General features: G+C 41.3%; 1 protein-coding gene across 1 annotated transcript in view; it reads left to right on the top strand.

Moving 5' to 3' along the window:
- LOC105444109 (histidine--tRNA ligase, cytoplasmic) overlaps positions 1 to 21,703 on the top strand; it is a 45,419-nt gene that overhangs the window by 6,876 nt on the left and 16,840 nt on the right. The window contains 9 exon segments of the mRNA XM_030981060.1: positions 13,209 to 13,295; positions 15,196 to 15,411; positions 16,140 to 16,265; positions 17,058 to 17,165; positions 18,739 to 18,837; positions 19,609 to 19,702; positions 20,152 to 20,279; positions 21,354 to 21,417; positions 21,420 to 21,535. Coding sequence (XP_030836920.1) covers positions 13,209 to 13,295; positions 15,196 to 15,411; positions 16,140 to 16,265; positions 17,058 to 17,165; positions 18,739 to 18,837; positions 19,609 to 19,702; positions 20,152 to 20,279; positions 21,354 to 21,417; positions 21,420 to 21,535 — 1,038 coding nt within the window.

A 21,703-nucleotide genomic window follows, 5' to 3' on the forward strand; every position in this document is an offset into this window, starting at 1 on the left:
GAGGTTGTTGTTTCTCATATTTGAGAAAAGTGCAGAGAGCTGTGTGACGTGGGTGCATGTTCACCCTTTTACCACCAGCTGATATGATATTACACTTGTGTGTAGAGGGGGGGGGGGGGGGTTGTCTTGTTTGAGAAGAGTGCAGAGAGCTGTGTGACGTGGATGCATGTTCATCCTTTTACCACCAGCTGATATAATATTACACTTGTGTGTAGGGGGGGGGGGGGGGTTGTCATGTTTGAGAAGAGAGCAGAGAGCTGTGTGATGTGGGTGCATGTTCATCCTTTACCACCAGCTGTAATAAGATTACACTTGTGTGTAGGGGGGGGGGGGGGTCTTGTCATGTCTGAGAAGAGTGCAGAGAGCTGTGTGACATTGGTGAATGTTCACCCTTTTACCAACAGCTGATACATGCTTGCACTTGTGTGTAGAGGGGGGGGGGGCGGTTGTCATGTATGAGAAGAGTGCACAGAGCTGGTGATGTGGATGCATGTTCATCCTTTTGCCACCAGCCGATATATGCTTACAATTGTGTGTAGGAGGGGGGGGGGGGTTGACATGTTTGAGTAGAGTGCGGAGAGCTGTGTGACGTGGGTTCATGACTCCCTTTTACCACCAGCTGATATATATGCTTACACTTGTGTGTAGGAGGGGAGGTTGTTGTTTCTCATATTTGAGAAAAGTGCGGAGAGCTGTGTGACGTGGGTGCATGTTCACCCTTTTACCACCAGCTGATATGATATTACACTTGTGTGTAGAGGGGGGGGGGGGGGGTTGTCTTGTTGAGAAGAGTGCAGAGAACTGTGTGACGTGGATGCATGTTCATCCTTTTACCACCAGCCGATATAATATTACACTTGTGTGTAGAGGGGGGGGGGGGGGAGGTTGTCATGTTTGAGAAGAGACCAGAGAGCTGTGTGACGTGGGTGCATGTTCACCCTTTACCACCAGCTGATACATGCTACACTTGTGTGTAGGGGGGGGGGGGGGTTGTCAAGTTTGAGAAGAGAGCAGAGAGCTGTGTGACGTGGGTGCATGTTCACCCTTTTACCACCAGCTAATACATGCTTACACTTAAGTGTAGGGGGGGGGGTTCTTGTCATGTTTGAGAAGGGTGCAGAGAGCTGTGTGACGTGGGTGCATGTTCATCCTTTACCACCAGCTGATTTGATATTACACTTGTGTGTAGAGGGGGGGGGGGGGTTTGTCATGTCTGAGAAGAGTGCAGAGAGCTGTGTGACGTAGGTGCATGTTCACCCTTTTACCACCAGCTGATATATATGCTTACACTTGTGTGTTGAGGGGAGGTTGTTGTTCTCATATTTGAGAAAAGTGCAGAGAGCTGTGTGACGTGGGTGCATGTTCACCCTTTTACCACCAGCTGATATGATATTACACTTGTGTGTAGAGGGGGGGGGGGGGGGTTGTCTTGTTTGAGAAGAGTGCAGAGAGCTGTGTGACGTGGATGCATGTTCATCCTTTTACCACCAGCTGATATAATATTACACTTGTGTGTAGAGGGGGGGGGGGGGTTGTCATGTTTGAGAAGAGAGCAGAGAGCTGTGTGATGTGGGTGCATGTTCATCCTTTTACCACCACCTGTAATAAGATTACACTTGTGTGTAGGGGGGGGGGGGTTCTTGTCATGTCTGAGAAGAGTGCAGAGAGCTGTGTGACATTGGTGAATGTTCACCCTTTTACCACCAGCTGATACATGCTTGCACTTGTGTGTAGAGGGGGGGGGGGGGGGCGGTTGTCAGTATGAGAAGAGTGCACAGAGCTGGTGATGTGGATGCATGTTCATCCTTTTGCCACCAGCCGATATATGCTTACAATTGTGTGTAGGAGGGGGGGGGGGGGGGTTGACATGTTTGAGTAGAGTGCGGAGAGCTGTGTGACGTGGGTCATGACACCCTTTTACCACCAGCTGATATATATGCTTACACTTGTGTGTAGGAGGGGAGGTTGTTGTTTCTCATATTTGAGAAAAGTGCGGAGAGCTGTGTGACGTGGGTGCATGTTCACCTTTTACCACCAGCTGATATGATATTACACTTGTGTGTAGAGGGGGGGGGGGGGTTGTCTTGTTTGAGAAGAGTGCAGAGAACTGTGTGACGTGGATGCATGTTCATCCTTTTACCACCAGCTGATATAATATTACACTTGTGTGTAGAGGGGGGGGGGGGGGAGGTTGTCATGTTTGAGAAGAGACCAGAGAGCTGTGTGACGTGGGTGCATGTTCACCCTTTTACCACCAGCTGATACATGCTTACACTTGTGTGTAGGGGGGGGGGGGTTGTCAAGATTGAGAAGAGAGCAGAGAGCTGTGTGATGTGGGTGCATGTTCACCCTTTTACCATCAGCTGTAATAAGATTACACTTTTATGTGGGGGGGGGGGGGGGGTTCTTGTCATGTCTGAGAAGAGTGCAGAGAGCTGTGTGACATTGGTGAATGTTCACCCTTTACCACCAGCTGATACATGCTTGCACTTGTGTGTAGGGGGGGGGGGTTGTCAAGTTTGAGAAGAGAGCAGAGAGCTGTGTGACGTAGGTGCATGTTCACCCTTTTACCACCAGCTGATACATGCTTACACTTGTGTGTCGGGGGGGGGGGGGGGGGTTGTCAAGTTTGAGAAGAGGGCACAGAGCTGGTGATGTGGATGCATGTTCATCTTTTTACCACCAGCTGATATAGGATTACACTTGTGTGTAGAGGGGGGGGGGGGGTTGTCATGTCTGAGAAGAGTGCAGGAAGCAGTGTGATGTGGGTGCACACACCCTTTTACCACCAGCTGATACATGCTTACACTTGTGTGTAGGGGGGGGGTTGTCAAGTTTGATAAGAGAGCAGAGAGCTGTGTGATGTGGGTGCATGTTCAACCTTTTACCATCAGCTGTAATAAGATTACACTTTCATGTGGGGGGGGGGGTTCTTGTCATGTCTGAGAAGAGTGCAGAGAGCTGTGTGACATTGGTGAATGTTCACCCTTTAACCACCAGCTGATTCATGCTTGCACTTGTGTGTAGGGGGGGGGGGGGGGTTGTCTAGTTGAGAAAAGTGCGGAGAGCTGTGTGACATGGGTTCATGTTCACCCTTTTACCACCAGCTGATATGATATTACACTTGTGTGTAGAGGGGGGGGGGGGGTTGTCATGTTGAGAAGAGTGCAGAGAGCTGTGTGACGTGGATGCATGTTCATCCTTTACCACCAGCTGATATAATATTACACTTGTGTGTAGAGGGGAGGTTGTTGTTTCATATTTGAGAAAAGTGTGGAGAGCTGTGTGACGTGGGTGCATGTTCACCCTTTTACCACCAGCTGATATGATATTACACTTGTGTGTAGAGGGGGGGGGGGGGTTGTCATGTCTGAGAAGAGTGCAGGAAGCAGTGTGATGTGGGTGCACTACACCCTTTTACCACCAGCTGATACATGCTTACACTTGTGTGTAGGGGGGGGGGGGGGGTTGTCAAGTTTGAGAAGAGAGCAGAGAGCTGTGTGATGTGGGTGCATGTTCAACCTTTTACCATCAGCTGTAATAAGATTACACTTTTATGTGGGGGGGGGGGTTCTTGTCATGTCTGAGAAGAGTGCAGAGAGCTGTGTGACATTGGTGAATGTTCACCCTTTAACCACCAGCTGATACATGCTTGCACTTGTGTGTAGGGGGGGGGGGGGTTGTCTAGTTTGAGAAAAGTGCGGAGAGCTGTGTGACATGGGTTCATGTTTACCCTTTTACCACCAGCTGATATGATATTACACTTGTGTGTAGAGGGGGGGGGGGGGGGTTGTCATGTTTGAGAAGAGTGCAGAGAGCTGTGTGACGTGGATGCATGTTCATCCTTTTACCACCAGCTGATATAATATTACACTTGTGTGTAGAGGGGAGGTTGTTGTTTCTCATATTTGAGAAAAGTGTGGAGAGCTGTGTGACGTGGGTGCATGTTCACCCTTTTACCACCAGCTGATATGATATTACACTTGTGTGTAGAGGGGGGGGGGGGGGTTGTCATGTCTGAGAAGAGTGCAGGAAGCAGTGTGATGTGGGTGCACTACACCCTTTTACCACCAGCTGATACATGCTTACACTTGTGTGTAGGGGGGGGGGGGGGGTTGTCAAGTTTGAGAAGAGAGCAGAGAGCTGTGTGATGTGGGTGCATGTTCAACCTTTTACCATCAGCTGTAATAAGATTACACTTTATGTGGGGGGGGGGGGGTTCTTGTCATGTCTGAGAAGAGTGCAGAGAGCTGTGTGACATTGGTGAATGTTCACCCTTAACCACCAGCTGATACATGCTTGCATTGTGTGTAGGGGGGGGGGGGTTGTCTAGTTTGAGAAAAGTGCGGAGAGCTGTGTGACATGGGTGCATGTTCACCCTTTACCACCAGCTGATATGATAGTACACTTGTGTGTAGAGGGGGGGGGGGTTGTCATGTTGAGAAGAGTGCAGAGAGCTGTGTGACGTGGATGCATGTTCATCCTTTTACCACCAGCTGATATAATATTACACTTGTGTGTAGAGGGGAGGTTGTTGTTTCTCATATTTGAGAAAAGTGTGGAGAGCTGTGTGACGTGGGTGCATGTTCACCCTTTTACCACCAGCTGATATGATATTACACTTGTGTGTAGAGGGGGGGGGGGGGGTTGTCATGTCTGAGAAGAGTGCAGGAAGCAGTGTGATGTGGGTGCATTACACCCTTTTACCACCAGCTGCTATATATGCTTACACCTGTGTGTAGGAGGGGAGGTTGTTGTTTCTCATATTTGAGAAAAGTGCGGAGAGCTGTGTGACATTGGTGAATGTTCACCCTTTTACCACCAGCTGATACATGCTTACACTTGTGTGTAGGGGGGGGGGGGGTTTCAAGTTGAGAAGAGAGCAGAGAGCTGTGTGATGTGGGTGCATGTTCATCCTTTTACCACCAGCTGTAATAAGATTACACTTTTATGTGGGGGGGGGGGGTTCTTGTCATGTCTGAGAAGAGTGCAGAGAGCTGTGTGACATTGGTGAATGTTCACCCTTTTGCCACCAGCCGATATATGCTTACAATTGTGTGTAGGACGGGGGGGGGGGGGGGGGGGGGGGTGACATGTTTGAGAAGAGTGCGGAGAGCTGTGTGACGTGGGTCATGACACCCTTTTACCACCAGCTGATATGATATTACACTTGTGTGTAGAGGGGGGGGGGGGTTGTCATGTTTGAGAAGAGTGCAGAGAGCTGTGTGACATGGATGCATGTTCATCCTTTTACCACCAGCTGATATTAGATTGCACTTGTGTGTAGGGGGGGGGGTTCTTGTCATGGTTGAGAAGAGTGCAGAAAGCTGTGTGACGTGGGTGCATGTTCACCTTTTACCACCAGCTGATACATTCTTACACTTGTGTGTAGGGGGGGGGATGTCAAGTTGAGAAGAGGGCACAGAGCTGGTGATGTGGATGCATGTTCATCTTTTTACCACTAGCTGATATAAGATTACACTTGTGTGTAGAGGGGGGGGGGGGGGGTTGTCATGTCTGAGAAGAGTGCAGAGAGCAGTGTGATGTGGGTGCATTACACCCTTTTACCACCAGCTGATATATATGCTTACACTTGTGTGTAGGAGGGGAGGTTGTAGTTTCTCATATTTGAGACAAGTGCGGAGAGCTGTGTGACGTGGGTGCATGTTCTCCCTTTTACCACCAGCTGATATGATATTACACTTGTGTGTAGAGGGGGGGGGGGCGTTGTCATGTTTGAGAAGAGTGCAGAGAGCTGTGTGACGTGGATGCATGTTCATCCTTTTACCACCAGCTGATATTAGATTACACTTCTGTGTAGGGGGGGGGGGGGGGTTCTTGTCATGTTTGAGATGAGTGCAGAAAGCTGTGTGACGTGGGTGCATGTTCAACCTTTTACCACCAGCTGATATATATGCTTACACTTGTGTGTAGGAGGGGAGGTTGTTGTTTCTCATATTTGAGAAAAGTGCGGAGAGCTGTGTGACGTGGGTGCATGTTCACCCTTTTACCACCAGCTGATATGATATTACACTTGTGTGTAGAGGGGGGGGGGGCGTTGTCATGTTTGAGAAGAGTGCAGAGAGCTGTGTGACGTGGATGCATGTCACACCCTTTACCACCAGCTGATACATGCTTACACTTGTGTGTAGAGGGGGGGGGGGGGGGGTTGTCATGTCTGAAAAGAGTGCAGAGAGCTGTGTGATGTGGGTGCATGTACACCCTTTTACCACCAGCTGATATGAGATTACATAATTGTAGCCCCAGGCAGTATGCAGGTGGGGTACTTTGGATTCAGCAGCTTCATATTCTTGCGTGCGTTCTTACTGCCACATTCCTTGACGGATTTCTTTCAAATTTTGTATGGAGGTGTGTGTATCTTGGTATAATTTACAAGCCTATAGATTTTGGTGATGCTGCCTCCAGTGTTCCGTCTTTTATAGTGTAAAAGGCCATGTTTTGGTGGTTGTCTTTTGTGCTCTAACTGCCACATATCTTGACAGATTTCTTTCAATTTTTTACAGAGATGCATCTATATTACTAATACGCCGGGACGGCGGCACAATTATACGAGGCCTGTCTCCCGTAACCCGCGTGCAACGTCGACCCCGCGATCGACGTCCATGCCGTTAAACGCGTTTTCGGGGTTCCGGGGGAGGACGGGCGGACGAGAGCACGGCGGGCGTGGTGGATTGCAAGGAGGCGACGAACCTGTGAGAGCGAGTCTGGAAGTCGTGCATCCGCCCTTTGTGCAATCAACAAAGAGACACACGGCGGACGAGAATCCACTTCTGTCAATGGGTGTAGCACATCACGTAGTAACGGGTGTGGCTTACCCCGAGTTTAGGCCTCTTGCTATAGGATACGCTTTGCAGCATGTAAGAGAAATACACATTAACAGATGACTCACCCGGATGAGGGGATGTAAAAAATGCACGCTCTCACAGGTTGGGCTTACCCGTGTTATGCGTCTTTTTATATGATATGCTTTGTAGGCCAGCCGGACCTGCTGCGTGTACGAACGTACGTGTATAATGTTTGCGATGATTCTACGCTCACCGTCACACGCACAGCTCAGTCGCTTCGTCTTTGAATCTATGATGATTGCCGTGATTTATATATAGTTTACGTGAATAGAGGTATGCAAGCAGGGTTACTTTGGTATTATCCTGTTCATGTTTACTGAATTTTGAAAATCATTCTTCAAAGTAAAGTTTTCACAAGAAATTCATCGTAACTGACAGTTCAGTTGCAAGCTAGCTGCCGTGAGGCACGGGCAGTGCAGTGCGCCACTGCTGCCGAGCACTGTCGGAACTGTGACTGTGTGTGAGGTGAGGTGAGCTGAGCTGAGCTATTATGGAGTAGACTCGACAACATTTTGAAATTGCTGTTATTGCCGCTATTTCAATATAGTTTCGTGACTATAGAGGTATGAAACCTGAGCGTAGATTGTGATTATTCTGTCCATGTATAGTTGTATGCTGAATTTCGATAATCATTTTTCAAAGTAAAGTTTTCACAAGAAAATCAGACGGTCGTTTAAAAACATAGCCATTGGCATTGTCTATAGCTGGATAGAATACTTTTACTATGATACAGTTCCTTCATCAAATCAATGCATTAAAACGGGTATTACGGTGCGCCATTCATGGTCAAACAGCATTATAAAAATCGTCTAGATTCTAGGCCTAGACCTTATATAAAAATAATCAAATTTTATTTTCGATAGCACATAGGGTCTAGGCCTCTTTCTATTTACCCCCCCCCCCCTAGAATCCCGTGGATTTTCCACGGGCCCTGCTAGTTATACTCTAATCTACACACATATTATTTAGGTAATGTTGCTTCTAGTCTAGACAATAGTCCGAGCCATTAGTAGCGACCTCTCTATGTCATCCTTTTGTTTCAGGGAGGGGAGAGGGGAACTTTGTCCCTCCTTCGAACATAAGGATGACACAAAATCGCTGCTAGATATTTTTAGTTTAGAATGGATATTAAACTGCTAAAAAAAATGGATACGGAACTACACTAGCGCCCCTAAAATTGACCAAACGCTCGTAGAGTAGAGATCTAGTCGTAGGGTACCAAATAGTACTTCACCAATGAAGCTAAATGTCAAGACTTGAGCTTTTTAAGTAACACTTAACCTAATCCCCCATTGGTAGGGTATTCTAAAGTTAAAGATAAACTTGAGTACTGGTAATGCGATTGCATTGTGAAAGAAAAGGTGTGGAAAGGATCAGAAACAGTTGATCATGTAGCATGTAAGTATTGGTGTGCACTGCAAGGTTCTGGAGTCATCAAAATCATAATAAATTTGACCGAGTCTTGGTAAAGTAACAAGCACTCACGTAGAAAGCTATATATGGGACAACACACATGGTGTCGGGGCTAGTACTACCTCGATTTCCTTGTCTTTCTATGCTCATTACTCAGCCAGTATACATTTTCTTCCAAAATTGTTTGGCACATGTCATTTATTTGTAATCTTGAACATTCAGTGTAAGTTTCGTTTGATTCTGTGAGACTTATTTTTTTTTTTTTACCAGTACTGGAGTTTAGCTTTAAGCCCAATTCACTATCACCCTACTTCTTGGATTTTACAATATGGTGATAAGCCTAATGTAAGCAGCTGCGCACATCGATCAAGTTAGCTGATTTTAGCAACACTCCTTGCGCACGCCTTCTTTTTTACACTTATCGCTTTGGCAATCCAATTTGCAAGGTTTGCCATGTACATTTATGAGTGATTACATACACATTTGAGGTTTTGTCACATCACTCTTCAGGCTTCATGCAGGCAAATGGGTGACAAATTAGGCTTCGTGATATCAAAATCATATTATCACCAAGCCTTTAAGACTAAGATTACATGTACCGGTAGACTGAAAGCTTCAGTCTTGAGTCTGAAATCAACAGAGACTGAACTGCGTCATACGGGTAAGTGAGGGGAGATTACGCAATTCAGTTTGTGTGTGATTGCTTATTTCATCGCGCACATTAGCTTTAAGAAAACAGACAGATAAGCTTAAGGTAGTGATTTTTTTTATGTTATTCTTTCATAGTTTATAATTATATGGAAATCTAATCTATTTTTATTTCCGATCACCATTTTTTCTAAAAGAAACTGTTAAGTTTAGGTAAAGAAAAACCAAGGGCAAACCTCTCGCTGGATTCTACTGAAAATCATTGGTTAATTTTAAGTTTGTATTTTAATTTTGCTACATGGTCTATAAATCTGAGCCCCATGTGTATCTCACATACACACATCAAATTGAGGTGACAGCGACTGTTCATGAGGCATGAGATGTCTCTTGTGATATCTTACATGCTAAGAAATGCATAATTTTCCAACACTGTTGAGACAGGGAAGCATGATTACAATTGAACTTGAATAGAGTTTGATTAAGGAGGTTAGTGTAAACGCAGCCTATCATGCCTGGATCATGGTCCCTGGACTTGCCCCTGGACTTGGCCCTGGTTCCTGAGCTCCCTCGTTGATCAACAGGGAACCATTTTGATAACAATATCTTCCATCAAATCACTCCTAGCACACCGTCATTGCCTCTAGATTCTTAAGCTGGACCAAGTCAAACCATCAAAGACTTTATCTCTCAGTTTCCAAGGTCCATTTAGAAATTCAGTGTTTGTGGTGTGATAATTATACACATTTGTACTTAGCAAAGATGGCCTCTGTGTTTGGACTATGATTCTGTAGAGCATGTGATATGGCAGTGGTGCAGCTTTTGCTTTTTAAAATGAAGATTCGCACACAGCACATGATTTTATCTCTAGCGGTTTTATATATATGGATCATTGGATGGATAGAAGTTATAAATACCTTGAAATTTCATAGGATGTGCTGAATACTACTGTCTTATTTAAGGTCAGGGTATTATGGAAAACCTGATGATGGTTAAATTTGCTGGACAGTTGGAGTCTTTATTGTACCATCAAGGTCTACTGTGCCTGGAAGTGGAGTTGAGAGGTGTTTGAAGTCATCTACATGTAGCTCACAGTGTGAACAGATACATGTACTTGATAGACACATCGGTCTGTGTGATCTTCATTTTGGACAGATATTGGTGTTTTTTTAATGGTATAAAAAGAGTCTTTCTGATGAAAAGAGACTAGTCATCTTCTCTATATTGAATCATACTGCTCCTTCTAAAGATTGTGATTACTTCAATTGCCATCTAGAGCAGGGTACTTTTCGTCGTCTTTGATTAGAACTTCTGTTTGATTCAGTCCATGTTACAAGTCATGGATGCATGGTGAAGTACAGGAGATGAGGATTCTGTCAATGCTTTACTGAGTGCATTGTGTAGTGAGCTGGCAAAATGGATACAGACATCATGTGCCTTAGGAGGCAGTACATTATGTATCGTAATATAGTAAACATTGGTTGTCTGATCAGGGAGCTAAAGATTGCTAAACCTTGTCATTACAAGCAGAGGGTGAGTCCATTCATCTTCAGGGTCATGAATGGGACATACATTGGGCTTTTTTCTGCAGATGGAATGACTGACATACTGTAGCTTTTAAGGCTGTGCACAACAGTGTAATGAGGTACCCGAGTACACTCCCAGGCTTACAAGCGAATACTCAAATATTCGGATGCAATGTTTTTTAATAATTTTTTGTTTTTTTTTGTTGTTGTTTTTGATTTGCCACCACCATACCACTGGAACAGTATCCCATGTCCGTCGCCGAAAACGCATGCTATTTACTTTGAGTTGCAGTTGAAGGTGCCGATTTAATAATAATAATAATAACAGTAAACAATGCTGTTTTAAAAACCAAAGATGGCAGAATAATCCATTTTCCTCCAAGTCCAAACGGAAATCCGGACATTTGGTCCCAGTTTCTGAGTGGTGAGTTTGACAGTGCTTGAGTTGGGAAACATTTTTACTGACGGTACCATGCCAGCGGCCGCCGCTCTTCCTAGCGCAGGTAAGCGTCGGCCTGGACAGTTTTTTTTTGTTTGCGGCCGAATATTCGAGTACGAGAAATCGTACTCGAGTAGTTGTCAACAGTGCGGGTACTCGAGCATTCGACTACTCGTCGCAGCCCTAGTAGCTTTTGCCTCCAAATTGCCCTATCGCCTACATTTTCCCTAAGGCTATTAGTGCTGAAAGTTTGTTGGAAACTTGAAAAGAACCCTCAGATCAGAAAAGATAAGTTATTTAGACAATCATTCAGGGTGCTACCAAGCAGTTTCTTATTGTATGTTAACACCATGTTGATTACTTTTAAAAACACTTCTGTAGATATTTATGATCTATCATCTTACATTCCTACACACATGTAGAGTGGAAAAACCTCATTGGAGCAATTCACATGAGCTGCATTTCTTTTGAAATTGAAGAATTGAAACAGAAATATATGAAATGTCAGCAAATCCTATTTATAATGTGGTCCCTCAGCTATCAAATTAAACTATTTCTGGTTTCTATTCCTCTTGGTCTTATGTTGTTTTTGTGTTTTGTTTGAAACCTCTTTTCAAATTATATTGAATACTCCTTGGCAGAATGAATTATGTCACACATCCATATTCTAGCAAGAGTGAGAAACATGTGTGACCTATTTTAGGATATGTAGAATGTGAGTTCATCTGTGCAATCTTCTTGTTCTTTTTTTGGGTGTTATATGAATATAATGTACATGACATGTAATGACATTTTGTAATGTGATGTTTAATACCATACATATTCACTTACTCTGTTTTTGAATATATTTTAGTATTATTCTTTGAACCATACAATATGCTTTTTAAAGTAAACTTGTACTAGTTGTGCCATGTTGATTGCTGAACTCTCAAAGAATTACTCTCCATTTGTTCTCCCTTCTCTCTCTCTCTCTTCCTGCATCGTATCATCTGCTGATCTCCAACGTTGACTGGGCCTTCTTGCCACTGGTCTGGTAAATCATACCTGTAACTCCATGGTAACCTGGTGTCTGGGGCTCGCTCTAATGGTTTCCTGCCATCGATGATCACCCTGGTGTTCAACGACCACCCTGGATCTGTTCCTGTCACTACTTATGCTAACTGCTGGATAACTTGTGTGAATGCTTGTGAAATGGTTATCCATGCACCTTTGACAAAAACATTCTTTTGGGTCATTGATATAAAATCATTATTAATGCTGGGATATGCTTCCCTTTGATAACCCTTGACCTTTGACCTACATCATATATATACTGGTTGATCAAATTGATGTTACTATCTGGATGACCTCCTGTGGACCCTGTCACGCACACGCTTGTTTGGAATAAATGTGCTGGTTCATAATTTAATGGATTATCCCTCTTGTGTTGGAACTGTGAAATTTGATTCTGATTGGCACCTGGATTGGGAAACTGGTGATACTGACTTATTTGTGTTTTAAAAACAAAATTGTTTTCATTCTGAAAACAAATACAAACTTGGGTGCCTGGATTTTCTTAAACAATGGCCTTAACTTGGGCCAAACTTTGTTGTCTCCGGCAACGTATCCTGCCTTCTGCACTGCGCTGTTTTTCTGTGTCCCCTGGATTACATTGTAATTCATCTGATGAACAGGTTTGTCAATGTCATGTTGTCAAAATCAAGTGTGACATAAAATGTAACGGTACCTATATATTGTCAATAGGAGAATAGGAGACCGAGTGAACAGATTAATATTTATAACAAGTTCATAATGTTGGTTTAAGATTTTCATCTGTTCATAACATTCAACATTTAAGATATACTGGAGTTTTGAGCAGAAAATATCTGGAAAGCTACAAAAGTACTCCCATAAAAAAGAAATGAACTTCATGAAAATCATTCTCTGAATAGGAGTTTCTGTGAGCAAAGCCTACCTCCTTGATATATGTACATTCATTGTATTGTTATTGAAGCAATAAAACTGAAAGTGTTAGTCTCCAAACTCCAAAGTTATTTGTTTCCAATTTAAATAAGACTAGCATGTATGTTTTATGATTGAACCGGGTACAGTGTATATAATTGCAAGTTATAGGATGTAATATTTGATAATGAATAACGGGAGTATATCCACACAAAAAAATGAAGTTGATACCACCAGGACAGACAGAAGAAAGGCCTGTGAGAATGAAAATCATTATAGATGATGTCCAATACTGTCCATTCTCAAAGAGAATTGTTTTATTACTAGTGATATCCAATTTCTTCATCTTTTTGTTTTATTCTCTCCTTCTTATTCTAGATCAAAGAAGAGGTTGACAAACTTTTGGCTCTAAAGGCACAGCTTGGAGATGGACCAACTCAGAAATATGTGCTCAAAACAGCCAAGGTATGATATGAAGTGTCTAAAAGATAGTCACCAGTTATTCGTAGAGGTGTCATGGTCTAGTGGATCTAGTCTCCGAACTGTGAATCACAAGGTACATGGTTCGAATCTCTGCCGCAGCACTAATGTCCTTTGGCAAGACATTAATCTACATTTGCCACACTCAGCCCATGTGTAGAAAGTGTATGAGATGATTCTGCCAATTAATTACAGAAGTTACAGGGTCATAGATGAAGAGATCATTCAGCATACAATGTGACCTTTGTTTATAAACTTGTTTACCATGCCTATCATTTTGTTAGCACAGCTCATTTTGTTGTGCATGTGTTTTTATTTTGACAAAATGTAGATTCACAACATGGGGGGCATGTTTAGAATCATGGTCACATGGTCTTATGACTTCCCATAGTATAGGGAGGTTAAGCATACAGGTTTACATTGAATTTGGGTCTCTTGCTATTAAACATTCTTTTTATCTATAAGATTGCTGCATATGTTTTTGCTGACTTGGGAAGTGTCTTGCTGATTTGAACGGTTTTGAAAGTATTCTAATGAGATTTTGCACAGTGTTGAACAAGGAAATATGTCCAATTTCAAACTCTAGGCCCAAATTCACAAAGGAGGATTGTTGACAAACCTAGGATTATGTGCGTCATATGACGCATTTTGCCGTGTTTCAGACCAATGTTTGTCTGAACCTTGGTCTGAAACGCATCGAAACTCGTCATATGACGCACATTAACCTAGGTTTGTCAACAAACCTACTTTCGTGAATTTGGGCTTATGATTGTGAGCAAAAGAAGTGTATTAGGAGGGAAAATGTCCTCCTTTGATTCTGGTTGACTGTAAACGAGTATATAGTGTGTCAACGGTCTGCTGCAAGTCATTATCAGTCAATGACATATCTACATGATGACCTGCCACTCACCCATTCACTTTGGACCAATGCCAGTTTGGTCATGACTGTATTCAGCAAATTTACCAGAATGATACAAGCTTGTTTTACCGTCCTGAAAAAGTTAGAGAACTAGTGGACTCCGCCTTTCCTGTATATTCAAGGACAATTAACAATGCAAATAAGCACTGATGGTATGGGAACAAATAGGGGATTAGGGGATAGTGACACCAATGTCAAGTATAGAATAGGTCTAGTAAGCTACAGTACAAGGGGGTCTTCAAATCTCAAAGATATTTGTAAATTGTAAGTAACATAATCCCCTTCATCAGAAGAGAGCACATTTCTACAGAAAAATTATAGTAGAGCTTGATTGAACAAGAATGTAATTGTAAATGTACATTGATTGACATGACAAGCACTTGGAACTTTTTAAAGATGGCCTTTTTTTAAAAATCTGCCTAGGATGTTGCACCTTGGCTAGACGACAAAATTCATAAATTCCAATGGATTACTGCTTTGTGAATATTGGTATTTTTCAACTTGCATATTTTGTTCAGCTTAACCTGAATTGGTCAGTATTACAGGGTATTTATATAGTCTAGTAGGATCCAGAGTCCCACACCCCCCCCCCCCCCCCCACCTGCCACACTCCCTGTTTTGCTGGCGCCACAATATCCCTTGATTGATATGACACAGGCTATGCCACTATACTTGATTCAAAGGTAACAAGGTATAAGAGGAAAATTCCATGTAATACTCCACTATCTGTTTGTGCATTGCTATTGGACATACGTGTACATGTAAGTGATGATACACTGCAGAGTTGACAATTTGACTACTTAAAACAGGTAGGAAGTGATTCGAGAGTAGATTTTGTTTGTTTTTTACTTAATAATCACCATCTTTGAAAAATGCAGCTGTACTAGCATTGCTCTAATATCCATCTACTATATTTTAAAATGAGTCAGACTTTCATATCTTTTTCTTCTGTTTATGTGAAACCAGGGCACAAGGGATTACACCCCCAGACAGATGGCCATCAGGGAGGGTGTTTTCAAGGTGATCATTGACACCTTCAAGCGTCATGGAGCTGAGACCATTGATACACCAGTCTTTGAACTAAAGGAGACCCTGACAGGGAAGTATGGAGAGGACTCCAAGCTCATCTATGATCTCAAAGACCAAGGAGGGGAATTACTTTCACTCAGATATGATCTCACTGTATCCTTTTATAATGTCTTCTTGAATCATTTTAATCCATTGACTGATGAATTCTTTTGATTTCCCAAGCTAGATATAATATGTATCCCAGAGTGTTTTAATCAAGAATTGTGATTAGAAAGATACCTAAATTTAGAAAATCTGGGAGAAAACAAAGGCAACTTTTTGTTTCGTAACAGAATTAATTGAATTGCAGTTTAGAGTAAGGCACACAAAAAAATCCTTTAGTGGTATAGGAATCAATGACAAATTAGACATTACTTATACTTTGGTTTAGTGTTGAATTTTAAATTCCAATGTAATTACGTTTTCAATTTCATACTTCAAAACACTTTCTTTAGTGCTCGGTCATATGGTAGGCCATTACTACTACTACTAATAATAATAGGCATTTCTATAGTGCCATCTGTCTGGATAATTCTATTCTGAGGCACATTTATTATTACCCCGGCTTTAGCCTAGCAGCCGTTTAAACAGCGCTCCAGCATTTCAAGGAATTCATTCCTGACAGGTACCCATTTACATCACCTGGGTTGAGTGTGGCAAATGTAGATCAATGTCTTGCCAAAGGACATTAGTGCCTCGGCGGGACTCGAACCGCGACCCTGCGATCGACAGTCCGGTGACGTATCCACTCGACCACGACACCTCTACCTATACAGATAGACATTATGTATTATTTGTAGAATCAATTATGACTTTTTTCAATCCTTAACTTGATTGTTCAGGTTCCCTTTGCCCGTTATGTAGCGATGAATAAGATTGCCAAGATCAAGAGATACCACATAGCCAAGGTTTATAGGAGAGATAACCCTGCTATGACCAGAGGAAGATATAGAGAATTCTATCAATGTGTTAGTATCAATCATCATTTATCTTTCTCTACCCCTGTCTCTCTCCATATTTCTCTTTTTTTGTGTATGTGCTTCAGAGCTGTCAACCATTACGATTTTATTGTATTATGTACGATTTTTAGAAGAAAATACAATTTTCAAAAACAACAACAATTTACGAAAAATTTGAATGTGCTTGTGTGTTTGTGCCATTCTCTATGGCAAATTTCCTGTTTTCTCCTGTACCCTACAAGCATTTCACATCAGCAATTTGGGGGTGTTCCTTGGTTCATTGAATACTCTAGTCATGACAAAATCATGCATATTCAACAAATGGTCCATAAAAATACATTAATATGCCATTCATTGAACGATCATTCATGACAAACTCTTGCATATTCAACAAAATGTTTGTAAAATGTACTCATGCATAATTCTTCAAAATGTTGACGAACACAGTCTAACAAAAAGGAAGTACTTATCGACCAAAAATAGCATTTTTTGGGGGGTAGAAAAAAATAGGATTTTTGTTCAGTTAAGGTTCGAAGCTGTGAGTGCTTATATATATATATATTAACATTGTTGAATTTTTTAAAGAATAATCTTTCAATTTGAACCATCTTGTATTGTCAATGTGTGAACCTCTGCCTGAAAAGTTTAATCATTTAGATATTCCACAAGCACTTCAAAGCACAAATTTACCCAATATAGATGATGTGGTGACCATATTCTGGTTTTCCGTTTGGGGTATAATGTTGATATATCCAGAATTGATTGATTACAGTCTGTATTCTTGATATTATTGCGTTGCAGGATTTTGACATTGCTGGTCAGTATGATGCAATGATACCTGATGCTGAGTGTGTCAAGATCGTCCATGAGATCCTGTCAAACCTCAAACTAGGAGACTTTGTTATCAAGGTATGTGTGCTGAGATGTCATGGTTCAGAAGGTTCCATGATTGCAGAGATGCCAACCGTTACGGTTTCGCCGTATTTGTTACGGTTTTAATGCTCTTGTTACGGCGTTACGGTAAACAATCAAAAGGTTACGGGAAACGATAAATAAAAGTACATTATAGCGAATGCCGCCTTATCACATAGTCTCCGTACACAGCGCTGCATGTTGCACGCAATTACTCATAAGTTCACTGAATTTGACTACACTGGATAGGCATTTTTCACGCACATGGTCCGTCCGCCGCCATCTTGTTTAATTCCGAAACAACACAGCCGCCATCATTACTGTTTTGATTCTAGTATACGTGCGGTCGTGCATTTTGGGGGGAGCATGGTGGTGGATGATCGTGCACACAGCGCCCGCCTGCAATACCCATTCAAAGTATAGTAGCGAAGACTTCGGTGATTCAGCGGGCGCATTGCAAGTGCTGTATACGGTGTGTTGTTGTTCATGAACGCCGGGCCTAGCGGCCTGGGCTGGTGTGTCTGTGGTAGTGGTGAGTGTACGTGTGCGTGTGTAGGATACGAGTTCTGCCATTTGACTGTGGATTTGAATTTGCTGTTCGATGCTTGAACGAGGTGTTTTCTTCCTGAATATTATCATGGATTCACTCAAAAGAGCAAGTACCAAAGGAGGAGATCCTTTGACTGCAAACAGTTATAAAAAAAAAAATTATGCACATCTTTATTTTGGACTTAAAAATGGTAGGTATCGAAATGCAGTAAGAGTGATTGGGTGTTTGTGTACGTTTTCCGCGAAAATTATGCTGCGGTGTCTTGCGTTACGGAAAGACCCCCATTTGTTACGGACAAATGTGGTAAATGTTACTGACAGCCATCCTATAGGGTTGGCATCTCTGTGATTGCACACTGCATTCCATATTAGCTGCAAATATCACAGTAGAAATTCAAGAGATTCAAGATTAAAATGAGGTTTTATTTTCACGACTTGTCAAAAAGTCCAAAGACTAAAAATGCAAGTTTATATCAAACATACAATCATATAAAAAAAGCATTAAAAAACATATATATTTATATATTTTAAGAAAACTTTTATAAAGAAAGATGAAAGCACCTATTGGGTAGACATAGTTAATGTATACAGTTGACTCCAGTTTTAACTGTTTTAAGGGCCTTGATATGATGTTAACCATTCTAAAGTCTCAGAGTGTCTCTTGTTTTGTGGTTGTTTCCCTTTAGGTATAAAAAGGTACGATGCTTTCAAGTGTTCTAGCAAATTCCACTAGATTCTACCCTTTGATGATTTATTTTACATCTCTACTTTTTAGTGAAGTGGCTAATCACACTTATGAAGATAACTCTATTTCTTTGTTTTGGGTGTATGTTGAAGCCAGCTGAACTTTGAAGCTATATTCAGTTATTTGTATTCATTGAATTACATGGACACAAAATTTTAAAAGGGGTTTCTGTATAATTCATGAGAAGATACACCTCATCACCTATCTTTCTTTTCCATGATCTTTCATTTTCGACTTATGCAAAAAATAATATGTGTGTTTTGGTTCTTTTTACAGGTGAATCATAGGCAGATATTAGATGGAATGTTTGAAGCGTGTGGTGTACCAGATGACAAGTTTAGGACAGCATGTTCTGCTGTAGACAAGCTAGACAAAGTAAGAAAGCTCATCAATTTTATATAGCCACTAACTCTCTTGCTTCCTAGAAAATTACTGTTTTCTTGTGCAGGAGTGAGGGGGGGGGGGGGGTTAATAAAATCAATTCCAGAGAAGTGTGCTTTCATCAACAAAAACATCTTTCTCTATTTGATCATGATCTCAATTCTTTAGAGTGGATGCCAATGCCATGTATTGCTCTGTTTGTATTTAACAACCTATCAACAGAATCATTCAGAACAGATAATATCATGTGTGTTGAAAGAAATTTGAAAGAAATTGGTATTGGATTTGTCTAGGTGCGTAAACATTTATTTGTGGGAAAACCACTCTGGACATAAAATCCTTTGAAATCTAGTTCTCTTAACCACCTACTGAACCTATTGGTAGAGCAGTTTCAAATTCTTTTTCTTGTTCTTTGTAAATAGTGTAAATAGTTCACAACCCTATAGGAGTTTTATTTGTCATATATTATATATTTGAAAGGTGTTGTAACGAGTCAAGTTTTATGCTTATGATTCATCACCTTTGTGTGTTCATTCATTAAAATGTAAAATGTGTAATAGTTGCAACTTGTCTTTGATAAAACATTGTTATATTTTTTTTCATGTGAAATCAATTCAAATGGATTGTAAAATTGAAAATGAATTGAAAATTATTTGTTATATTATATTCTTTTTCATGTAATGTTAACTCCAATGAATTGTGAAATTGTGAACATACATAAATAAATAAAATAAATAAATATGATTGCTTTGTTTTGTTACACAGACTTTCTGGGAAGATGTACGAGCTGAGATGGTAGATGAGAAAGGTATTGATCCTGCAGCAGCTGACAGGATAGGTTTCTTTGTCCAACAAAATGGTAAGGTTCTGATCACAATCCTCAATCAGTCTTATTTTCATTATCTCATTTGTAAAATACAGATTTTCAGAATGTGTCGTATCTAAAAAACAAAAAGAATTACACTTTTTCTTTATATTACTGAGTGTTTGTTATTGCTGTACACTTTCTCAAAAGATCATATCAACTTGAATTATTTTTCTTTCACTGGAAATTTTGTTATAGGTAAATCCTATATAGATGCCAGCACTGTTGGAAAAGCTTTAAAATTGAAACAACAACAAATATATACAGTTCATGCATTTCATCTTGGGACGATTAGCCAAGAAAATGTTAATCAATTTTTTAAATACATCTTAGCAAAAATTGTAGATTTTTTGCTTGTTTTTTGTTGAGGGTGTAGGTCTTCTGCCTTTTTTGTGTGTTTTCAATCTCTTTTTTTTACTTCATAATTTGTTGTTGATATAAAGGTGGTCCAGAGCTGGTAGATAAGCTTCTTACTGAGTCATCACTCAAGGATAATAAGGCTGCTAAACAAGGTCTGGAAGCTATGAGACTACTCCTACAGTATTGTGAGATCTTGGGTGTGCTAGACAAGGTATATTGAAATAGAATTAAAATTGAATCAAAACAGTCACCCTGGCATTTAACTGTGGTAAAAAGCAAAATGGTTTATGATTTAGCAAACAAATTAACAAAAACTTGTTAGGAAATGTGATATGCTTTAGTAAATGTTATTTTCTGTAGGGAAAACAAATGCCATTCATGGAGCACCTTCATTTTATTTTGATTGATTAATGATATAAATGGTGGCTTCTTATAATGCACACATGTCTCTCATACACTATTATCCCTGTTAAAGCCGAGCAGCCAAATACTTAGCGCTCCAACACATCTGATACCCATTTGCACCGGGATGAAGAGTGGCAAATACTGGGCCTGGATTTGACCCTTCAACCCTTAGATTAAGAGTCGATTGAATGAACCACTATCCCCCTGTCCACACACAACATTTTCTGTCATTAGGCGTGATTAGCTATACCGTTTCGCGATAGTGATACCATTTCGCGATAGTTTTACGATGAAATTGTGTGTGTGGACGCTCACTTAACGATACGTCGTATAACGAAACTAGTCTAACAAAATGCAGGTTTGGGCATCGTTTCGAACTAGAACTCAATAAAGAATCACGCCTAATCACGCCTAATCACGTAAGGTGTTGTTTGTGGACGTAACTAGTGTAACTAACCGGGCGGGGCTTAACGTGACCTCGAGCGAAAGGAGACCAGACCTCTCATTTCCGCTTCCATTTCATGACCGCAGTAGCAAACTGCGCACCTATACAACATTTCGCTGTAGAGTTTCAGGATTATTTTCTTCTGTGTGTGGACATCCTGGAATTTATACAATGATTATTTATACAACGTTTCTTGTGTGTGGACACTCCGAAATTCATACGATGATTCTTTGTACGACGTTTCGTTATAGAGTTTCGGGTTAAATTGTTTTGTGTGTGGACACGCTGTATATCACAACATCACCATGTCCTTTCTGTTTAGGATGCACATGGTATGACCTTGCATGACACGTGCCAACTTTAAACTGCTTTATTTGTACTTGGCAAATGAGTTTATAGCACCCTGTATCAAGCTATCTTTCCTATCTTGTTCAGGTATCATTTGACATGAGCTTAGCCAGGGGGCTAGACTACTACACAGGAGTAATATATGAAGCTGTGCTCAAGGAGCAGAGTGCTTGCCTACCAAGTCAGGGGAGCAGGTGGGCGTCGGCTCCGTCGCTGGAGGCGGTCGCTATGACAACCTTGTAGGCATGTTTGATGCCAAGAACAAGAAGGTATGTAAGAAGGACTAGATTTATTCAAATTGTTTTCAAGGTCACACAATTTTATACTTATCATCACAATGTAATGTTCAAGGTTTTATTCTTAGGATTGGCAGATGAAGCTTCTAATTCTTGATAATTCTTATCACATGTAACGCAAGCTGTTTATCAATCTTTTCT

Source organism: Strongylocentrotus purpuratus, unplaced genomic scaffold (genome assembly GCF_000002235.5).
Source record: "Strongylocentrotus purpuratus isolate Spur 01 unplaced genomic scaffold, Spur_5.0 spur5_scaffold_11, whole genome shotgun sequence".
Taxonomy (NCBI): Eukaryota; Metazoa; Echinodermata; class Echinoidea; order Camarodonta; family Strongylocentrotidae; genus Strongylocentrotus; species Strongylocentrotus purpuratus.